The sequence below is a fragment of the Neolamprologus brichardi genome, chromosome 3 (genome assembly GCF_056152115.1).
Source record: "Neolamprologus brichardi isolate AB-2024 chromosome 3, ASM5615211v1, whole genome shotgun sequence".
Classification (NCBI taxonomy): domain Eukaryota; kingdom Metazoa; phylum Chordata; class Actinopteri; order Cichliformes; family Cichlidae; genus Neolamprologus; species Neolamprologus brichardi.
The window spans coordinates 12,385,523-12,406,281 of record NC_142106.1 but is presented as its reverse complement, the minus strand read 5'-3'; the positions used below and the strand labels follow the sequence as shown (position 1 = coordinate 12,406,281).

General features: G+C 38.5%; 3 protein-coding genes across 5 annotated transcripts in view; 1 reads left to right on the top strand and 2 right to left on the bottom strand.

The window, feature by feature from the left end:
- Positions 1–20,759, top strand: part of LOC102781435 (uncharacterized) — a 159,825-nt gene that overhangs the window by 26,242 nt on the left and 112,824 nt on the right. The window lies entirely within an intron of this gene.
- On the bottom strand, positions 1,563–4,368 carry LOC148103522 (Fc receptor-like protein 5). 3 transcript variants are annotated; one of them, XM_087838788.1, is made up of 6 exons: positions 4,338–4,368; positions 2,799–2,834; positions 2,320–2,583; positions 1,995–2,240; positions 1,747–1,938; positions 1,563–1,666 (listed from the first exon to the last, which is right to left on the bottom strand). In XM_087838788.1, exons 1-6 carry the CDS (start codon positions 4,366–4,368, stop codon positions 1,563–1,565), a joined length of 873 nt encoding a protein of 290 aa, XP_087694914.1. The 3 variants fall into 3 exon arrangements, with proteins under 3 accessions (XP_087694914.1, XP_087694913.1, XP_087694912.1); XM_087838787.1 differs by having other exon boundaries at positions 1,747–1,926; XM_087838786.1 differs by lacking the exon at positions 4,338–4,368 and having other exon boundaries at positions 1,747–1,926; positions 2,799–2,874.
- On the bottom strand, positions 8,836–16,127 carry LOC118455687 (desmocollin 2-like protein). Its single transcript, XM_087839492.1, has 14 exons — positions 16,086–16,127; positions 14,103–14,165; positions 12,325–12,415; positions 12,008–12,216; positions 11,814–11,924; positions 11,387–11,542; positions 10,980–11,124; positions 10,737–10,891; positions 10,451–10,585; positions 10,170–10,340; positions 9,918–10,027; positions 9,782–9,849; positions 9,496–9,611; positions 8,836–9,095 (listed from the first exon to the last, which is right to left on the bottom strand). Exons 1-14 carry the CDS (start codon positions 16,125–16,127, stop codon positions 9,084–9,086), a joined length of 1,584 nt encoding a protein of 527 aa, XP_087695618.1. The 3' UTR covers positions 8,836–9,083.

Here is a 20,759-nt window from a genome sequence, read left to right as displayed (position 1 = left end):
GACTTGCTGTTAGAAAAACTGAGACAAAGACCAAAACTGTGACAGGATCTTGCCATCAGTGTGGGAGAAACACATTTCTAAAGTCTTTGTTTTAGCCAGAAAACAGGAAATGCTTCATGCAGGTTGACCTGCAGCTGCCTTCCTGCCAACACTACACACAAAAAAAAAGAAACTATGGGCTCAAATTGGGTCATAAATATTTTGTACTTGTAAATCAAATGCATATTTGTATTTTGTAACCTCGTAAAACAAAATATGTGGAAATTTAATGTTTGCACATCTACAGATGAGAATTTGTGTGTTTGTAAAAAATATTTACACGAGTTATAAATTTTTTGCTTAAAGTCTGGTTACAGATACAAAGCAAAAACCTGCATGTAAAACATCTGTGCTCGGGTTTCCTGGCTGCGTGTAGCTTTCAACTTACACGTACAAATTTTGACTTGATTTTTCTTCCTTTCAGCTGATTGGTCAATGTCATGTCAATCAGAAATTTAACAATCCAACCAGAGAACAGATGGGTTTGGCTGTTGGAGGGGTGCGTTAGGCAGAGTTTTACACGCAGTTTTTTACAAAATATTTATGACCACACTTTGAGCTCATGCAAAACAGACTGTGAGCCACCACAAAGTCATGAAACTATGCAAATTTGTGTAAAATATGATGGACGCCATCTCAAAGAAAATTATACTCATCTTATACTTAGACTGCAAAACTCTGGGGTTGACATTTTTGCCAGTGTTATGGTACAAAGTGTGCCAAGAAAATATCGCCCACATCTCTACACCATGACCATCATCAACCTGAACTGCTGATAAAAGGAAGGATGGCTCCATGCTTTCATAACATTGTTGTAGCCCATCTGATTCATAGTGTAAACATTGTCATAGATGCTATCCTGCATACTTTGATTGTAACAAGTGCTTATCTGAGTTATTATGAACCTACTGTGCCATCAAAGCAATCTGATCATTCACGTCAGACCTATGACATCAATTAGGAAGTTTCTCCCACAGAACACTGTATTTTGATTTACTAAAATATAAATGTTTTAGGGTCACAGGGGAGTCTAGGTCACAGCTTTGGAAGGTGCTTCAGGTCGAGAGGAGGTTAGGTGTAAGTGGTGGTGCTACAGAAAAAGCTGAGAGCAAACACACCACAAATGGCTAAAACAGAGACACAGTCCAAGTTTCAGTTACACAGAGAAGTGTCAAACGAGAGTCTGCAGGCTGTGATGTACATGAGTCTGTGGAAAACAACACAGGTTGTGTGCATTTACTACCACAGTATAAAGATACGGACGTCATGTTAACTGCTGACATGTAGTTGGGTTGTTGTTGATCAAGCCTGCCTGGTGCTAACATAAAACCTATAATATTAAAATGTGACACAGCAACATCAGGATGTCAATAAGCTCTTTCTGTCATGCTGGCATGTAAAAAAAAGCTGACAGAAGAATCAAAATTTATTCATAAAGTTCACACAAACAAAGACTCGCATTGTGATGTCACATAGAATTCAGTCACAGTGACCTAAAAACCACAATTTGATGGAGCATAAGCTCAGAACTGATGCTCAGAGGTCACTGCCGCAATATCATCATAGTCCTCAGACATTCTCTGCTCAGCATTGGCTGCTGTTGCCAAGATGACGGTGGGGTCATTTCCTGTAACATGAGGTCATCAGATATTTTTGAGGCAAAAGCAACTGAGTTTGATAAATAATCAAGGATACTCAGAGTCTTACCTTTGGCTCTGTGTTGATATAAAGACACCAAGAGGAGAGTGGAGATGAAGTATGGACAGAACACCACCAGGTGACAGACCAGCCTGATCACTAGAGGGAGGGTGGTGGAGGAAGGGGACAAAGCAGAGGTAGGGTACATATTTGTAGAGGTGGTGGGCAAGGTTGTGGTTGTAGGTCTCCCTGCAGAGAGTTCTGGTCAGTGAATATATGGACAAAATAAGAGGTGAAATCAGAGTGAAAATCCTCACCTGTGACAGTGATCCAGCTGGATGGAGACTCTCCATGACCGCTGATGTCACACTTGTAGAGGCCTTCATCAGACCTGGAAACATGCTGGATGGTCATGTGACCTGTAGGCTGCTTCCTGATGAGGGAGCCATCTTTATAGAAAGCAGCTGGGAGGTTGGAGGGAGTGGTCTTTGTTTTACAGAGCAGAGTGACGTCATCTCCCTCCATCACAGGGAGGACAGGACTCTGCAGGATCACTGATCCACCTCAACACAGAGACAAACTACAGCATTTCATCCATTTACACACAGCTTCATCAACACTAACTCCACACACTCAGCTTACCAGTGACTGTCAGGTTAACCATGTTACTGATGGGACCCTCTCTGGACTCACACCAGTAAACTCCACTGTCCTGGGGTAAAATTGTACTGATGTTACAGGAAGAACCAGCTGGTTTTCCCCACCCATCTCCACACTGAGTCCTCTGTTGTTTGCTTGTGTTTCTCCTCAGAGTCCATCCAGCAGAGCTGTCGTCCTCCTCACAGCTCAGAGACACAAAGTTTCTAATTAAAAACTGAGAACTGCTGGGACTCACAGTCAGACGAGCTGTGAAGAGAATATTTAGTAATTTCTATTACATAAAATAAATGATGTGACTCTACTTCCTTTATACCTATGAGGGTTAAATATTTAGCAGGCTGAAGTGATCAGTTTCTGCATGATTGTCATGTCATGCTACAAGAAAGCTCAAAAAAGGACGAGGCACTTAGTGAGATTCAGTTCATGTCAGGTTTAAACTGTGACAGAAGAAGGTTACTGACCTTGGTTTGTTGTGCAGCTCAGCAGTGAGATCAGAACTAAAGAGAAATGACACTCAGGTTTATTTGAGTTTGACATTTAATAAACAGGAGTAAAAACAAATCCACCAGACTGTGGAGAACACAGACATCATGTTTTGTTTTGTTTTCCTGAGCTGTGCACTGATGAGTGGAGAAAGGATGAAACAGTTTTCTCTTTCGTGTCCTACACAGAGGCATGTGTGGTGGACTATATCTGATAATCTGGAAATATGTGCTGATAATCTGTTAATATCAGCAGGGACACGATGTAAAGTAGTACATTTACTCGAGTAGTTAATGAAAATACTACATACTTTATACTATGTTTAAGCATTTCTTTGTTTTGCACCTTTCAACTTCAGCGCAGCTGTATCTTGGATTAAAACATTGTACTGCACACCAGATATTTTAAAGATTTAAGTACCATATGTTGTTATATTATTATAGATGAACTTACCAAGCAGTATATATAAGTCGATTTTTCATTAAAACAGTTGGTTGGACACATACGCTGGACTCACAACAAGGGAAACCAACTCAAAACAGCTTTAATGCTGAAATTGTTCAAAATACAAAAAACAAAACAAGGCAGTGCTGGAGCCAGGAGTACAAAACTAGGAATCTAGGGAAAGACTCAAAAAACAGGAGCACACTGCATTGCAGGCACGATGACAGACAAGGGGAGAGTATAAAGGTGGGAATAAATCAGGAATAACAAGAACAGGGTGAATTACCTAGATACTTAAGAGACAAAAATCAAGCTCACATATGTGAATTTAACATAGAGAGAGAAGACAAACATGGAGGCAAGACTGAAGGAACAGAATAAGAACACAAAAGGCTCGTCATAAAATGTCAAGGAACTAGAAGCACGCATAACAAGAAATTCAGAAGCACCAGAAAAGCAAAACTAACATCATGAACAAAGACTATGGAGCACAAACATACCATGTATCTTAAAACCAAAAAGAAAGCCACAAACCCACGACACACAGAATGAACGAGCATCAGGACAGAAGAACTGAAATAACAGCAAAAGGAACTAGTATCAGGTAAACTGATATAAAGACCAATGAACTATAAGAAATAATAACAAGCTAAATGTCAACAGTGCAAAATACAGAACCAAGATACAAATACACAAAAAGCTGAGAAATTTAAACAGAAGAATTTTAGTTTTTGGATAGTGAAATCTTTGTACTAATAACTTCTGATATCTATGAAAGTAGCTTCTTTTAGAATTTTTTAAAATTGCTGTTGAGCACAAACCACATTAAACTACACTAAATGTCATGCATCTGTATGACGGATGTACACAAAACTGTAAATCAGTGTATCCATGTCAATTTTCTGCACTGTATTAATCTGTTATGAAATATTCTGATTTCCTGTTGACCCTCTTCCTTCTTGTTGGTGTCCTTGATGAAAACTCATCTACTGCTCTCCTATTCTAATCCAACCTGAATGCATGTTCCTGAAGAAACAACAGATTTTCATATATAGTCATTTCAGTGTACTTACTGAGCAGCCACAGCAGAGATGTGTTCTTCATTCTACTCTCTGTGATATCAGGTCAACACTTTAACCAGTTCACAGTCAGTTAAAGTCAAACCCTACTCCTCTGCTCTGTGACAGGATGTAAGTGTTGTGGTTTTTAGTGGAAGCAAAGTTTCTTTGTCTGACTGCAACAAATACGAGAGAAAAAAAGCTTTAAAATGGTGAAACTGACTGTTAAGTGACTGTAGACATGGGCCCCAACAAATTTAGTTGACATAAAGGGGAACAGATGCCTTCACCGACTTAAAAAAACAAACAAACAAACAAACATTGTGAGTGGCTGAAGTCAGTCAGGAAACCACACACACACAAATCCCCACCAAAAACATGTAAATAACAAAAAAAAAAAGATATTTGTAGATCGCCCGCATGGTGCCTTCACTGACAGGATGATATTTTGTCATTACAGGGCAAACTATTCTTATCTCAATAATGATCATCAATGATTTATTAAATTTTTATCTTAAACGTTGGTTGTGTTGATCGTGTTGTTAATTCGTGGAAACAACTGGCATCTTCCTGTAGCTGACCACAGTTCAGCTGAGAGGAAGTGAGCTGGAGGTGGTACGAATGCTGTCTGACTGATTGCATCTCTCGGCTTTAACCACTGATGTGCTGTCATGGCTGAAAGGCTTCAGGCAGGTTGACCACCACTGACTTCCTGAAAACACTAACCCCAAAAAACTGTGAGCCACCATAAAGTCACAGACTCACTCTTACCATCACAGATGTCCATAATGCACTGAGCAGAATCAACACTCGCAAAGCTGTTGGCCCTGACGACATTCCAATGTGTGCTTCAAGGATGTGCTGAGCAGCTTGCAGAGGTCTTTACTGATATCTTTAACCTGTTAACCATTATGTGTCCTCCAGTTGCCTCGTTAACGTTCGTTCACCTTCTTGCTGTGTGTCTCCCATTGTCTTCCCATATTATTAGAATTCTCCCAGTTTAGTTTTGATATTATTTTGTATTACTTCTGAGCCTGCAACAAAAACAATGTTTTTGAGTTCACATTTTGCCTCTTTGGGTCCTCTTCCCCTGCCTGCACACAGTCCTTCCATGACAAAACAGCACGACCACACGCACTGGAGGACACACTAAGGCTGTGTCCCAATTTAGCGACCGCACGCTTGGAGTACGCATTTGGAGACCTATTACGTCACAGCTAGCGACGACAGATGTCCCAATCCGAAGTGTATCCCAAATGCATACTCCAAATGCGCCGTCGATTTCCCCAAATATCAAGCGTGGTCCGGTGCACGCTTCGTACTGTCTCCAGGTTAAAAACAGTGATACACCACCTGCTGTCGGGCCTTCGGGTATCAGGCTTGTGATGTTCTCCTTTATCTTAGTGGACAGAAATTATTTTTTGGAATGGCAAAAATAACTTGTTTGGCATCTTATTTGATGCAGAACACCTGGTTGTTTTGCAAATAGTTTGAAATGGTTATTTAAAAAAACATTTCAAAAAAATTGTTATTTTTAGATAAATAGCTGCAAAAAACTTTATTGTTTGCAAAACTCAGTAACTTTTTTGAACAAGTAACTAGTAACTTTTTCATTACTTTTTTTTAAAATTACTTTTTCAAAATGACTTGCCCAACATTGTCATTATATACTGTATTTTGCAGACAAAGAGTTACAGGACTCTCGCTCAGTGCACAGCAGGAACTTCATGCAGACGCATAATAAAGTCAGAGCTTTATATAAAAAAAAACTGTTAAGTGTGTTTTCAAAATTGTAGTTCAAGTTATTTTTCATTCCAATAGTGTTAACTATTGGAGGGAACTAACTATATAACTAACTATATAACTAACTATATAACTACACAGGTCATGACATTTTTTTAATTTTCAAGTTTCAGTATCAATTCGCAGCCTGGTATAGAGCCACAGTAGCACAGTTGTTTAATATCAACCACACAGAATTTGAGCTGCAGCTCATACTTTGTGTGACTTTCGCCTCAGGCTCTGATAGTAGATTTACAGTAATTTAATGTAAGTTAAATATTGTTCTGACAGAACTTATTGCAGCTGACTGTTAGCAGCTGTTAAGCCTGTTAAAAACAGTTATTATATGTTGATATTTGCTCCTTTTTCTTTTTTAAAATGTATTTATTTATGTTACATTTTAGGGATTAGTCTGGATCAAAGCCATCATTATTTAGGTTGTTCTTGATCTATCTTTTGTCTGCATGATTAAATATGGCAAAAATTGTAAGTTACTCTTATCTGTCAGCTGTCAAAGTAAGTAAAAAAACAAACAAACAAAAACAAATAGGACTGAAAGAAGACAGTCTGTATTGAACTCAGCAAAAAGAGCAATTACCCAACTTTTTGGATATTATATGTCATTACTATTTAACAACATTAAGTTATTTAATTTTAAATATCCACATGGTTAGTAGCGGCAGCTTTATTGCTGGAATTTGTCCACGGTTATACATCAATCTAAAGTTACACCTGGCAGATGTTGATGGCCCCAGTGCGAGACTACAATGGGACCCCGGGCCCCAGAGAACTGCTACACATCCAACTGAGCTCCCACTACACAACAAAGAGAACCATGCAATGAAATGTAAGTGTCCTGAGGTCAGTACATACCAGCTGCTGGAAAGATAGCTTCGTTTTTATTTAATTCTTATTTTTTTTATGCTTGTACTGCACCCAGGCCCCACCCTCCAGCATAAGCAGCTCCAGTTAACAATATCACAGTTGTAAAGTGGGGCTGAGACCATGGACAACAATATTCCCTGACAACCAACATTCATCTGTTAAGGTTGATTCTTATATAGCACTTTTCTACTCTCCCAGAGTACTCAAAACGCTGTATACAACATGCCTCATTCACCCCACTCACACTCCGATGAACTCATCAACTTGGGGTTCGTATCTTACCCAAGGAAATGTGGCATGCAGACCAGTGAAGCCAAGGATCAAACCACCAACCTTCCAATCAGTAGCTGATGTGCTCCACCACCTGAGCCAAAACCACCCCAGACTCAAGCACACATATGTGTGTGTTTGAGTCAGTGTGTGTTTGAGTCAAACACATATGCTGACTGTAATTTGCAACGAATATTTAGGGAAATCAGAGAAAAATACAATTTGCATAATAATTTGGAACACGGTGTAGATCTAGGGACAAACTGTCATGGCTAGATGACTGAGTCATGTGGGTGTCTTGTGGGGTGTTCCCATCTGCAGTAGTCGGCATCAACAGTGGTCCAAGGAAGGAACAGTGGTGAAACAGCGACTAATGCACGCAGTGAGTTAAAGGTGGTCTGTGTGGTTCTATTGAACAGAAAAGCGACTGTGGCTCAAACTGCCAAAAAGATGCTGGTGATGCTGGTTTTGAAAGAAAGGTGTCAGAATGCACGGTGCATCGCAGTTTGTGTGAGGTGGAGGCTAACAAATTTGAGGTATTGACTTGGCCTTTAAATTCCTCAGATCTCAGCTCACCTTCAGAAGTCCAGTGGAGTCTATACCTCAGTGGGTCAGGGCTGTTTGTCAGTAATAACACCAGTGCACCAATTAGATCTGCAGAGGACTGAAGTAATTATAAGCCAAGGATTTGAGATGTTGGAACACTGCACATAGTGTATTATGTGTATGTGGGCTCCACCCTGTGAAACACTAGAGTGCACACAAAACCTGAACACAATAAACAACCATTTTGGATCTGACCTTTATATACAGTACAACCAGAAAAATCACAAGGACATTTGTTTTGTTTTTTTTAATTACAAATTAACAGATATTGGACAAAAACTTAAACAAATAAACAGTAAAGACTGTAAGTACAAACAGTACTGCTTTTAGTTGTATGGGTACATGTATGCTTATTGTATGCTTGCTGATTATGCTGTTTTATAACCACGTTCCTTTAAATGTTAAAAAACCACAAGTAACTGCTACAGTAGCAAAAATTAAACACAACTCCTTAATGCTAATGTCAAATAACAACTTAACAACGCAAAATACATATAGGGTATACACTGTCTTTTGACTGGGTTTTTCCTGTGCAGCCAGTTGTATTTAGTTTCAGGCAGTAACACGTTAGTGCTCCAGTTCCACCCTCGTGCAGGTTGTAACACGACTACTGTTGGAAATGTTTCAACAACCTGACTTACAGTGAGCTCAAACTGCACCCATCTAACAGTCAGTGAGTTGAAGTAAAACATGGTTACACACAATTTCTGCGCCATTAGGAAATTCTGCAGAAGTAAATCAACACTGTTTAAAATAGATTATTATGAAGGTGTAATTTTAAATTATATATTTTGAAACATTAGTTAATTGTTATTTTATTTCATTATGTATTTGTTTTAATTAAAATTTACCCTCCAAAAATAAAGATATAATTTTTTTAGAGAATTGATTGCTGAGGTACGAAGCTCCAAAATATTGCATCTACATAGTTTTTAGTGCAAACCACTTTTGCTTAACACCCCCCCCCCCCCCCAAAAAAAACAAAAAGAAAAAAAAACACAACAACATCAACAACAACAAAATAAAGCAACAAGGAGCAATAGCAGATACACACCTGCACCACTTGATTGTTCTTTTTTTACATTGTTACCCCAGTAACAAGCCCAGCATTCAGACCGTGACCTCTGAGTCAGCTACAGAGCCACGTCCCCTAAATGCTGCCCATCCTCTTCTGTTCCCATTTGGAAGACACAGGTAGTTTGTTATTATCACCTGTTATTACTCCCAAGCCTGGATAATAGGAGGAAGCATACAACACTTTCAAAGCTGCTGAGGACATGACTGATGGTCATATATTACACATCGAGCAAACAGATCACCAACAAGTTAGAGAAATAGTATCTTTTTACAAACGTGTTACTCATTAAATTTACATTTATTTAACTGCAGAAAAAGAAACTTCTGCTATCCTATTTTTGAATTTTTATGCAAACTTCTGCAACAAGACATTTTTGTTGGATGTATCAAAAACAAATAAATAATATGTTTGTAATAATAAAACAAAATTCCATGATGTAGATAGTGGCCATTTGATTCTCAGTTATAAAGAAAGACCTGGGACAAGAAGTAAATATGGTTTTCTTGTGAAAAACTGGAAACGGAGACATTGGTTGCACATTACTATCCTTACCATGCTGTCCTCTGGAGCCTCTGTGTTATATTTGAGTGGGATTCCTGCAGTGTCTCCGAAGTCATCAAGCTGCAATTTCTCTCTCTTTTTTAGACAGAAAAATACAAGGAGCAGGACTGCAACAAAAAAAGCAGACATATTCAAAATCAGAACTCACATAGTGCTTTAATGTGTGGTATACCCTACACTATTGTATGCAGCATTGTTGACATCCTAATATGCAATGAGCAAACTACAAGAGAACCCCCATCTAACCCTTACAACTTAATCACAGTGGGAGACTCACAGAACAGTAGGAGCAGGACCACAGGACACAGTATAGTCATAATTCCCAGTAGTCCGAAGGACACAGATCTGCAGGAAAAGGTGAATCAGTCATTTTTCCAAGTGTCCAGGCAAACATTTGACACACCCCATCTTACCCATCCCCTCTTTTGACATTGACGTTCACAGGGATGGACTGCCACGTGGCACTGCTGTCATTCAGTGATGCTACATTTTGTGCAGTGATCGTCTTCTCATAGTCTAATGGCTGGAAAATAGAAAAGACATTTAAAAGTTTATGAATATAAATCAGTTTTATATAGGCTGACTTTGCATTAAATGTGGTCCATGTAAAAAGCTTCCACCAACGTAACTAAATGATAATAATGAATTTAATAAGCCAGTCTCACCTTTGAGATGTACAAAAGCCCTTCGTTTGTTTGGGGGTCAGTAACTATCCTGAAATTTCCATTTTCATTTCCTTTAGTAGTGGCAAACTTTGACATCCAGTTCGATGTGTTTATCGAATCTTTATCTTGAACAGGAATTCGAAGTAGTTTTTCACTTTCAGTGACATTATACTACAAGAAAAAAAGCATGGGGGTGTTCTTAAGTTGTTGTTTAACTATGTTGGTAAAAAAAAAACAATGTTTTGGTGAAATAAGTAGAAATTCTTTTTTCAAACACTTACAGATGATTTCATGAAGGTTGGTGGATTGTCATTAATATCACTCAGAGCAATTGTTGCTGTCGATGTGGCAAACAGACCATTTGGTGCACCATTCATATCCTGGATTTTTACAGTCACCACATGGTTGTCTTTTAACTTTAAAAGAAATGTTACAAAGTATTATAATAAAAGTATGTTGTAAAGCACTTGCATCATCTATTTCAATGCTATTTTCAATTAAAGTTCACAGGTAAGTTTTCAATTACATAAAGTTCACAGGTATCAGTGATGCAGAGGCAGTGCTCACCTCTCTGTCTAGGGTGTTGGTTGTTGTTGTGATGACACCTGTTTCTGGATGAATGGTAAACATGTTTGATCCAGATACGAGTGTATATTTAATCTTCACATGGTCGGTGCCAATTTCGTCTCTGTCAGTTGCACTCACCACTCCCACCACAGTCCCTGTATTGTAACCCATAATCATTTAGAGTAACTGGACTGAAAATCAAATACCACAGAATCATCTATTACTGTATGTTGTCTTTCTCACCTGCACTACAGTGCTCAGGAACTGTAAACTGTAAAGGACCTACAAACTCCGGGGCATTGTCATTGACATCATCTACAATCACTCTCAGGGGCAATTCCTCGCCTAGCTGCACATTAGTATGCTTGTCAAAAGCACGCACTACAAACTATAGAGGGAAGAAAGAAACATTTGACTAGTTTGATGCGCACAAATATAGAAAGGAGAGGCAGGAACATAACAAGACTCCATATGTGAACTGTGCCAGTTCCAGGTTGGAATGAAAAAACAAATAAACAAACATGCTCAGTAGAGGATCGATTACTATTGTAACTATTTGAATGATTGATAAATCACTCTTTAAGAATCACTGCTGAACATTATTGGAACTCTTTACAAATCTTCTAAATCAGCGTCATCTTCACACTCACATCATATTCTGGGAACTCCTCACGATCCAGTGCTTTGAGCAAGAGCAGAGCCCCCGTGTCTCTGTCCAGACTGAACACTCCATTTGGATACGTATCGACTCCTTCTCCTTCGATAGTATAGTACACATCATGGTATTCTGCAGCGTCTATCACTAACTACATCGCAAACCAAATAAAATCATACATATTAAGGAAGAGAAAAACAAAACAAAACAAAAAAAAGATTGTGTTATTCATAATGTGTTTATCATGAAGCAGTCTGCTGTGTGTTCTTTCAGCTCGCAGTGTCATGAAATCAAAAGTGTACGCGGTTTCTGACATGCTGTAGCTAAGATTATCAGATCTGTTGGGGGGACAATATGTATTGACAATAAACATTTTTATAGCATAGTGATAATTAATGATATGAATTATACATTCAATTCACCGTTGAAAGCTCTTCTGGATAGTTCCCTTCATAATTCTCCACTATATTGAATGTCGGACGTCTCCAATCTCTCCGTCTTTTAGAGCGGTTCAGGGAGCCTTGGCCTCGTTGCTGTGACATTCCAAAAAGTTCAGATATGTTAGAAAAACAAATGCACTGTTCCTGCAGATCTCTACAATATTCAGTTGTCTTACATGTCTTTTCAGCATTGTACTGCGGACAAGGTGAACTTCCATCTTACTTTCCAGTCCACTATTGTCCTGAGCACACACAGAAAATGTCCGTCCTCTTTCTCCCACTGAGACATACGTTAAAGCTACAATTTCCCCGTTACTTTTTATTGTGAAACTCGGGTCCTTCACAGTTAACCGCGTTGATTTCGCATCACAGCCGACGGTTTCAACTGAAAAGCGAGAAAGGAAAGTTAAAGAGCCATAAAACAAAGGACGGTTAGGCTACCATACTTTCTCAAGGAAAAGAAATGTAAAAAAACAAGTAAGCAGAGCGGCACCTTTTGCTACACGGTGTCCAGGTCGAAGTCTTCCAGGTGAATTTACGTAGAGAGATCTCTGGAGAAAGCACGACTCCACACAGGACAGGATCTGGAGGTGAAAGTGAGTCAAACTGACTTTTCATGTTTAAATGTTTTAATGCTTCTGGGCATTAAAATGTTGGCTATGGCAATGAGGAATGACTGAAGTAACAGAAATGAAACACATATTGGTGATGCAGGAGTGCTATAAAACCAAACTAGAAGCAGTTACCTGGGTTAGGCAGATGGTGAATATTAAAAATTTCCACATCTTTAGATGAAAAAAATGAGACTGATTTTGTCCTGCATCCAAGTGTGGAGAGTTCAGTTAGTGTTTAACAGAGTAATAGATGACAAATGTGTCTAGTCTACTCCAGAGCTTTGTCTCCGGTCTGTTCCTTCACTCCTCTATTAATGCAAAAAGGCAGGTTTTTCTCAGATGTCTCTAACTGTCACTATTGGGTGAGTCAGCAGACACACCTTTGATGACACACCCAAGTGTGAAGTGAAGTCCCTTTAGGCCAGGGTAGGGAACGTTAATCCTCGAGAGCTGGTGTCCAGCAGGTTTTAGATCTCATCCTGGGTCACCACACCTGAATCAAATGATTAGTTTATTACCAGGCCTCTGGAGAACTGCAAGACATGTTTAGGAGCTAATTTAGGCATTTAAATCAGCTGTGTTGGATCAAGGACATCTAAAACCTGCAGGACACCGGCTCTCGAGGCCTGGAGTTCCCTACCCCTGCTTTAGGCTGTGCTCTCTGTTGTCTGCTGAGAAGGCCAACGCCCTCAAAGTTGTGTATATTTACTTTTTTTTTTCCCACCAGCAGGGGGAAACTGTTTTTTTTTTACTGCAAGACATTAAACCGCTACCAAATGCTTTACTATTTCCCCTTAAACAGTTTTAGCAGGACTATAAGAGCTACAAATACACATTATTAAAGCATGTAGCTTTTTTTTGTACAAATCCATGCATATAAAGTGAAAATAATATTCTTATGACACTATGGCATTCTGCAGGTAAATGCATTAGACGAAATACTGGTGTGTCTGTTTCTTTTTGTCAGACTTGTCCCAGGTCTACACAGAAAATTGAACATCTCTGTAGGAGGAGCAAACTTGAGCTCCTCTGTGAACATCACTAGAACTGGAGCTGAACGCTCTAGTGGGAGAGGCTGTGCTTGCCACAGCTAAATGCTCACTATCCCTATAAACTGGTCATAAATGTGAATGTGATGTTATTCCCTCGATAAAATAGTGAAAGTTAACTGTTGTCATACTCAGGCTTCAGAGTGTTTGCATAATTCAAAGTCTAAACAAGCCTGTGTGTAACAAACCGGTTATTTCGGGTTATTTAGCTGGTCTCACTATTTCTGATTACTTTTCCCTCCACAGTATCCCAGTAAGGTTAATAATAACAGATGTTTTTAGATTCTATTGTTGCATTTGCTGAGTTGTGCACTGCTAAAAAATCCTAGAGGTTATCTTTCTCTGGAAGACCCATAAGCCATTTTTTTAAGCTCTAAGTTAAATTCATAAAATGTACGACATGACTACAAACTTCAATTCTCTGTTAGTTTGAACCAGGAGCGATTCTAGGATCAGAGCTTTGGGGGTGCTGTTGTTAAAGAGGGTCAGAAATGTTTCAACCCAGTTTGTTTTGCAGATTCTGTATAGGGAGAACAAAACTTGTTTTTCTCTTTGTCAGTTTAACAGTTTCTGTTGTGCCTGTCACTATTCCCTGTCTGTTTTCTTACCTGGTTCTTCCTGATCTTGTACTTTCTCGTCACGTTCACCTCTTTCCCCTCTCCCTCTTTGGACTGACAATCATACACAAATAGATTGTATTCAATTAGATTAAATTGCATTAATATGAAAAAATACCATTAAGATCAGTAATAAAAAGTCCTCTCTCAGTGTATTTTCAACCAAAAGGCAAATAACCGAACTATATGCACATCTAATAAAATATATAAATATTGAAACACTGATCCAACATTATTTCGATTTACAGATCATTTGTTCTTACACTTTTACCTGAATGTGGCTTCTTTTTTTGAAAAATAAAAAAAAACCTGACTGTCTCTCTGTACACACATACACAACAGGATTTATAGTGACAGGTTGCTTCTCCCAAAGACAAGAACCAACAGACTTAAAAACTCCTTTGTCCCACACGCCATCAAACTGTTTAACTCCTCTCTGGAGGGGAGAGGGAGGAGAAACAGGGGGACAAAGGAGGGGGAAACAACTAAGCTGTAGTGTATATATATATATATATATTATTCCTAACTCTGTTAGTTGTTAAAATATTACATCTCAACCAAGTACTGTATGTTTTTTATATTTTTAGTAGTATGTCACATAAACAGCAAATATTGTATAAAAAAAGTAAGAAATCTTTGAGAATGCTTTGATTCATTTTCAAATGGGCTAAAAACGACCCTGGTTTGAACACATCTGTTACGATTCCACGTAAATGCTGGAGAGCTAAGAGAGGCTGTTGTGAGAATCAGTGTTTTAAAGGAAGTTCAAAATAAGCTTCAAATGCCCTTATACAGGGAGTATAAAAGCTATCTAAGCAGCCATTTCAGTGGTTATGGAAAACACATGTTCAAGTCCCTCACCTGCAAGGTTTCCTACCACTGCTGTGAAAGCACAGACTAGTTTGCATTAAGCAGGTTTTGTGTTTTAAGTGCTTATTAATGTTGCACTAATACAAATTATAAGGATTATTCTATGAAATCTTATGTTTTTATTTCATTTCATAACATTTCATCCCAAAGAATACTCTTGCTATCTTCACTTTTAATAAATTATATTTAAATCTGATAACCTATGTTTTCTTTTTCTCCAAAATGAAATAAATATGAATATAATGTAAAAAAAAATAAAAAACTTAAAAATTCATGCAGCCTGCTTTCTGAAACTTTAATTAGGGATTAATCTTATGTTTATTAATATCACACAAGCTAGCTACACATTTTAAATAGTTTATAGTTCCAAATTTGGTATGAATCCTTATTATGATTGAATAAATAGCCAAAGCTACCGTGAAGACATGAAATATGAACAATATGCAAGGGTCAATTCAGCATCTCAGTTTATGCTTCACACATGCTTCACATTAGAAAGTTTCTGGATCCACCCAAACCAGCTTTCTCCACCTTTTGCATGCGTGACAAATAAATCCACATGTCACGTGTAGGAGAGCAGTATTCTGGTGAAACCATTTGAGGATTAATTCTCTAATGCCCAAATCATTGTTACTAATACCTGGTTTGTTTCTTAAACGGACATTCATGTGGGTGACAGGAAATGACTCGAGACATTCAGCACACCTTTTGTCAGCAATGATAAAATGAGATCAAGTAAAGTGAATTTACATTCGTAGTTTATACGATTATTATTTAAATAAGATTATGTTTTCCAGCTGGCTCGGAGAAAGTGGACGAAAGGTCGATGTCCACAGTCCTGTGTTGTGTGTGCTGACAGATGGAGAGAGAAAATGTTTGCAAGCAACTCAAAGAGGGCAACATTATCATCAGTGCTAAGCTAACAAGTTTAAAAAAAGAAAAAAATCTTCCATTTTCCAAAACTCCACGCAGCACATTTGACAACAGAAAAATGGATCCAGCCTGAATGTGTATTCTCCACAGTCTAACTGGGAAAATGGCAGGTAAGTCATCCATGAAACAAACAACATAAACAGCTCTTCTGACCATGAAACCTGCTCTAACCTCTGTCTCCAGTGAAAAGTTTTCTGTAGGAGACATGGTCATCTTCTCTTTTGTAGTGAGTTTCCCCGTACAAGATAACCCTCAAAAGGGTTTGGCTGTTACTGCGAGAGCTTTACAGATTATTTTATATTTATATTATATTATATTTTATATTTTATATATATATATTTTTTGAAAGAGTCTGGTGTTCTTTGTTCACTGCATTTAGGTTTACTCTCCCATGTGCTGTAATTATGTTTCATTCTATTCAGCTGTGTCCTCATGTGTCTCCACTTCCCCTGATCACCTCATGTGTGTATTTAATCCTCAGTCTTGCTGTGTTCAGAGTCGCGTCGTCTGTGTTCTCACCTCCATGTTTTCACGGTCAGTCTTTGCAGTGATCATCATAGTCTCTGAGTCTTCTTAGTTTCTCACAGTATTAGTTTTCCCAGTTTAGTTATAGTCTAGTTTAGTCACGCTATCCCTGCTTTGTTTGTACACTTTGTCTTCAGCCATAATAAAGGCTCGCTTTCTGTTGAGTTCACTCCCGTCTACTCAATTGTGTACGCACCTGGGTCCATCACACACACCACCGCACGGCCTGTCTCCGCAGACCGTGACAGGTGGGAAAAATATCCTCTTTCCATGGTTTTAGCAGGAGACTGATGTTGACTGAATTCGTATTTTCCTTGATTTCCTGCAACATTCTGTGGAGTAATGGTGCAGAAGTGTTCAGAATTCTGCTGGAAATCCATCTGGACCTGGAGCCTTATTATTAGGCATATTTCTCAGGTTTAAGGACGCTATGATGAGCGAAATACTCTAAAGCCTGAAATCCTTCAATCAAAAAGCCTCCACATGTCTATCTACTGTTTGAAATTCAAAATATATACTTTACCATTTCCAGTGTCTTCCATTTGTGTTTGCTGATTCATAGACAGCAGCATTACCTAAATTGAAAAAATGAGCAACAATTATTTTAATGGCATTAGAGCTAATAAACATGGATTATTTGAAGCAAATAGTTGAGAATTCACTTTAGTATTCGAAGTTTTGTTTAACTTTGATATATTTGTCAGTTGGCTGTTTGACTGTTTACCCAGTAACCGATTTTTAAGAACAAGGTGTGGTGGATTTGAATACTGACAGCCATGAGCTGCATGTACATCAAGGTTAATAAAGACTTGGCAAAATTAAAATCTTCCTCTTTTGGCTGCTTGAAGAGTAGCCACAACAGATCATCTGACATCTCAGCATATACCTGTTATCCTCCACAGTCACATTGACCCTCTGCATGCTTGAGTTCTAGTTATGGGTAGATGACACCTTTTATAGAGTGTCACATTCCCGTTACTGTGTTGACACATTGTTGGCGTGTCACTCGATAGCAACATTAGAAAAAAAATCATTTTAGGCCACTGGGACCCCAGATGATACCAGATTGGAGAAAATGTGTTTTTCTCTGCAGTTTCATTGTGTAGTAAAGGATAAACAAGCCAAAACCAAAGATTGTCTCCTCTCCTCCTGATTCATTAGAAATTGTAATGAATTTGCCTTGGTCGTGTGATTTTTCTTAAGGCAATACAGGCACAGATTAAACTTTTGTGTGGTCTTCCTCCTTTGCTCCTCTCTGGCAGCTCTATCTTCAACTTCCATTGTCCACTACCCCCCCTCTGCACATGTCCATTGTAAAGCTGTCCCACTGATGTAACTGATGTCATTTCTACTCTTGTCTATCCTGGTCACTGTCAATGAAAATCGTAACATCACAAATCACCCCTCAGACTTTCCACCCACTCCACCCAGCCTGCACTCTCGGCTTCACCTCTTTTGTCCATTTGCTTTGGATGTTTGACCCCAGGGATTTAAACCCATCCTCCTTCATGACCTTGCGCGTTCATCTTCCCACACACATTTATTCTGTCTTACTTCAACTGACATTCACTCCTTTTCTCTCCAGAGCATACCTCCACCTCTTCACGCTCTCTTCCACCTGCTCCCAACTGTCACTACAGATCACAGTGTCATCTGCAAACATCATAGTCCACAAAGATTCTTGCCTGACCTCCTCAATCCTTCTGTCCAGCACCACTGCAAACAACAAGGGATTTAAAATATATATATATATATATATATATATATATATATATATATATAAATCACAAATTTCAAGGAAGAAAAAAACTAGCAAATTGCAAAGCAATGTTTTAAGTCAAGAAATGAATGTTAATTTAGACAAAACAATAAACCAGGGATGAGAAACTCAGTGATGGGATTGTCTATTTTTATAGCTCATTATGAAGTCAGACCCCGACACACTTATACAAGTCCATGGATGTGTTGATGGCACTTTTATTTAACCAACAATGTTCAGTATGGTTTCAGCACAAAGGCATGGGGCACAGACACTCACGCTACGCTGTCTCACCACCAGAGATGGGCAGTAACGCGTTACTGTAATCCGATTACTTTTTTCAAGTAACGAGTAAAGTAAGGGATTACTATTGCAAAAAGGGAATTAGATTACTGTTACTTTCCCGTAAGAACACTGCGTTACTGCGTTACTAAAACCATAATTTTTTGGCGAAAATGTCTCATGACAATGAGAGTATGAGCGTGCAGCGTTTAAAGCGTGGAAGTACTGACTTACTTTGAGTTTGATTCCGTAAAAAGTGACAAAAACATTAGTGTCCGTTGTGCGTGGAAAGAAAACTTTTTTTACAGTGAAAAAACCCTAAACTTCCAAGCAAACACTGAGTGCGCTACTTGTGGATTCTTCCACTGGCCGCTGAGGCACACCTGCACCAGGGCAAACCTCTGCCTGCTATACAGGTGTAAATAGAGCAACAGGACCGCTGAGTCTTTGATTTTATTTATTCTCTGCTGTGTTTCACTTGCATCTATTTGAAAGACTGAGTGTAAACAAAAAAAAAATGTGCTGGAATGTGCAGAAAATAGGTTTAAATGTTAAACACATTTCTTCAAGTCAGAGAATGGTGCATATAATTAAATTTTTGCTTGATGCATAAAGTTAAAAGATTAAAACAAATAAAAAGAGACTTTTTCATCTGATTACATTTTGTATGATGGATTATGCAGAAAAAGTAGAATTGGGCTGAAAGATCTATTGTTTTATTACCTATTCAGGTTGTAAATCATGTTTTTAAAAAGTAACTAAGTAACTAATTACTTTTAAAAATAAGTAATCAGTAAAGGATTAATTTTGGGGGGAAGTAATCAGTAATTAGTTTCTGATTACACAGACCAGCTGGAAAAAGCCATTTAAGATTTCAAATAGGCTGCATTTTAGCTGGACGCTTGTATGAATCCTGACTCTGTTGTTGTTTATGTTTTCTGTAGATCATAAAACCAACAACAGCAACAAGAAACAGAGCAAAAACTGAGAGACCAACGATCAGTCCAACAGATCCATCCTCCTTCCCTCCATCCTCTGTGTGTCCTCCTGTCTGACCTGCAGGTGAGAAACAGGTGTGAGGTGTCAGCTGTCAGGTAGGTGATGAGTGAAGAACAGAACAGAATCCATTTCCTCTTCAAACTGCTGTCAGACATTATCTACTGCACTCTGATCACATCACTCAGACCAGCTGCTTTCTACAAAGTCTCATCAACAACATCTTTAGAAACAAACATCAACAACCAGGAAGCAGCTTCACCTCTGATCACACACACACTAAACTCTACTCACTCACCTGGAGGAACAACACTCAGGTTGATGATGCTGATAGAGGTATTCTTAATGATGGTGGCTGTGAACTCTGTGGGCGACACGACACTCGTATGTTCCAGTGTCATTAATCGTCACATTCTTCAGAATCAAAGACACGTCTCCATCCTTCATCTGTCTGTCCTGCAGATCCACCCGGTTCTTAAAAGATGGATGCCGGTCTTCAAGTAAAGACCCTTCATCACGGTACAAAAGAATGAGGTTGAAGGCCAAAGTACAAGTGTTCACTTCTACAGCAGCCGATTAAGGTGAGCAACATTTATTACTGTCTTACCTTTCAGTCATTTAAGTAATTTAGAGTAGATGTAATTTAGAATTTTTATAAACCAAAGAGTCAATCAATAAAAAATCAGTCGGCAAATGAAAACAATCTGTAGTTACAGCCTGATGTGTTGTAAAACTGGGCCACCTCCTTCAAGTTCAGCAGTAACACAACACACGCCTGTAAAAATCTCATCAGTTAAAGTTTGCTAGAGGAGTTAAGCATTTATGTCTTTAAAATGTTTGAGCATTTTTAATCCAGATCACTACAGTGACTTTGATTCATGTTTATGATGCAAAATTCCAGTTTCTTAGAGCACCACAGTTGCCATGCAATGACAAAATGGCAAATTATCACCATCAGTGTTATTTAAGCCTACTGTAACATTCATCAGATAACATGTACGTGTTTCCTAAATCATCAGCATGCAGGTCAACTCGGGTTGAGCTGCTCGATGGTATCAGATGGAAGATAGTTGCTTGTGATGTCACAGAATTGATTATAACTTTCTTAAAATATTTGTTATAATATTTTGCGTTATTATCTGGAGATAATATCGACATCTATGCATTCACATGAACTGGAAATAGCAGATCAAAGATTGCAAAGTAAACAAACGTGAACAAGTAAACCACTGATGTAAAAAAAACAGTTAATCTGGAACACCAACAAAGACAGCTGAGGTAAA

What these genes read in the sequence shown, in the direction of transcription:
- LOC118455687 (XM_087839492.1), bottom strand. Translation starts at nt 16,127, where the DNA reads ATGACCATGTCTCCTACAGAAAACTTTTCACTGGAGACAGAG. An exon ending in ACTTTTCACTGGAGACAGAG is followed by an intron (nt 14,166 to 16,085) that starts GTTAGAGCAGGT and finishes TATGATTGTCAG; the next exon opens with TCCAAAGAGGGAGAGGGGAA. An exon ending in TGGACACCGTGTAGCAAAAG is followed by an intron (nt 12,217 to 12,324) that starts GTGCCGCTCTGC and finishes CTCGCTTTTCAG; the next exon opens with TTGAAACCGTCGGCTGTGAT.
- LOC148103522 (XM_087838788.1), bottom strand. Translation starts at nt 4,368, where the DNA reads ATGAAGAACACATCTCTGCTGTGGCTGCTCA. An exon ending in ATCTCTGCTGTGGCTGCTCA is followed by an intron (nt 2,835 to 4,337) that starts GTAAGTACACTG and finishes ATTTCTCTTTAG; the next exon opens with TTCTGATCTCACTGCTGAGC. An exon ending in CAGCTGGATCACTGTCACAG is followed by an intron (nt 1,939 to 1,994) that starts GTGAGGATTTTC and finishes TTCACTGACCAG; the next exon opens with AACTCTCTGCAGGGAGACCT.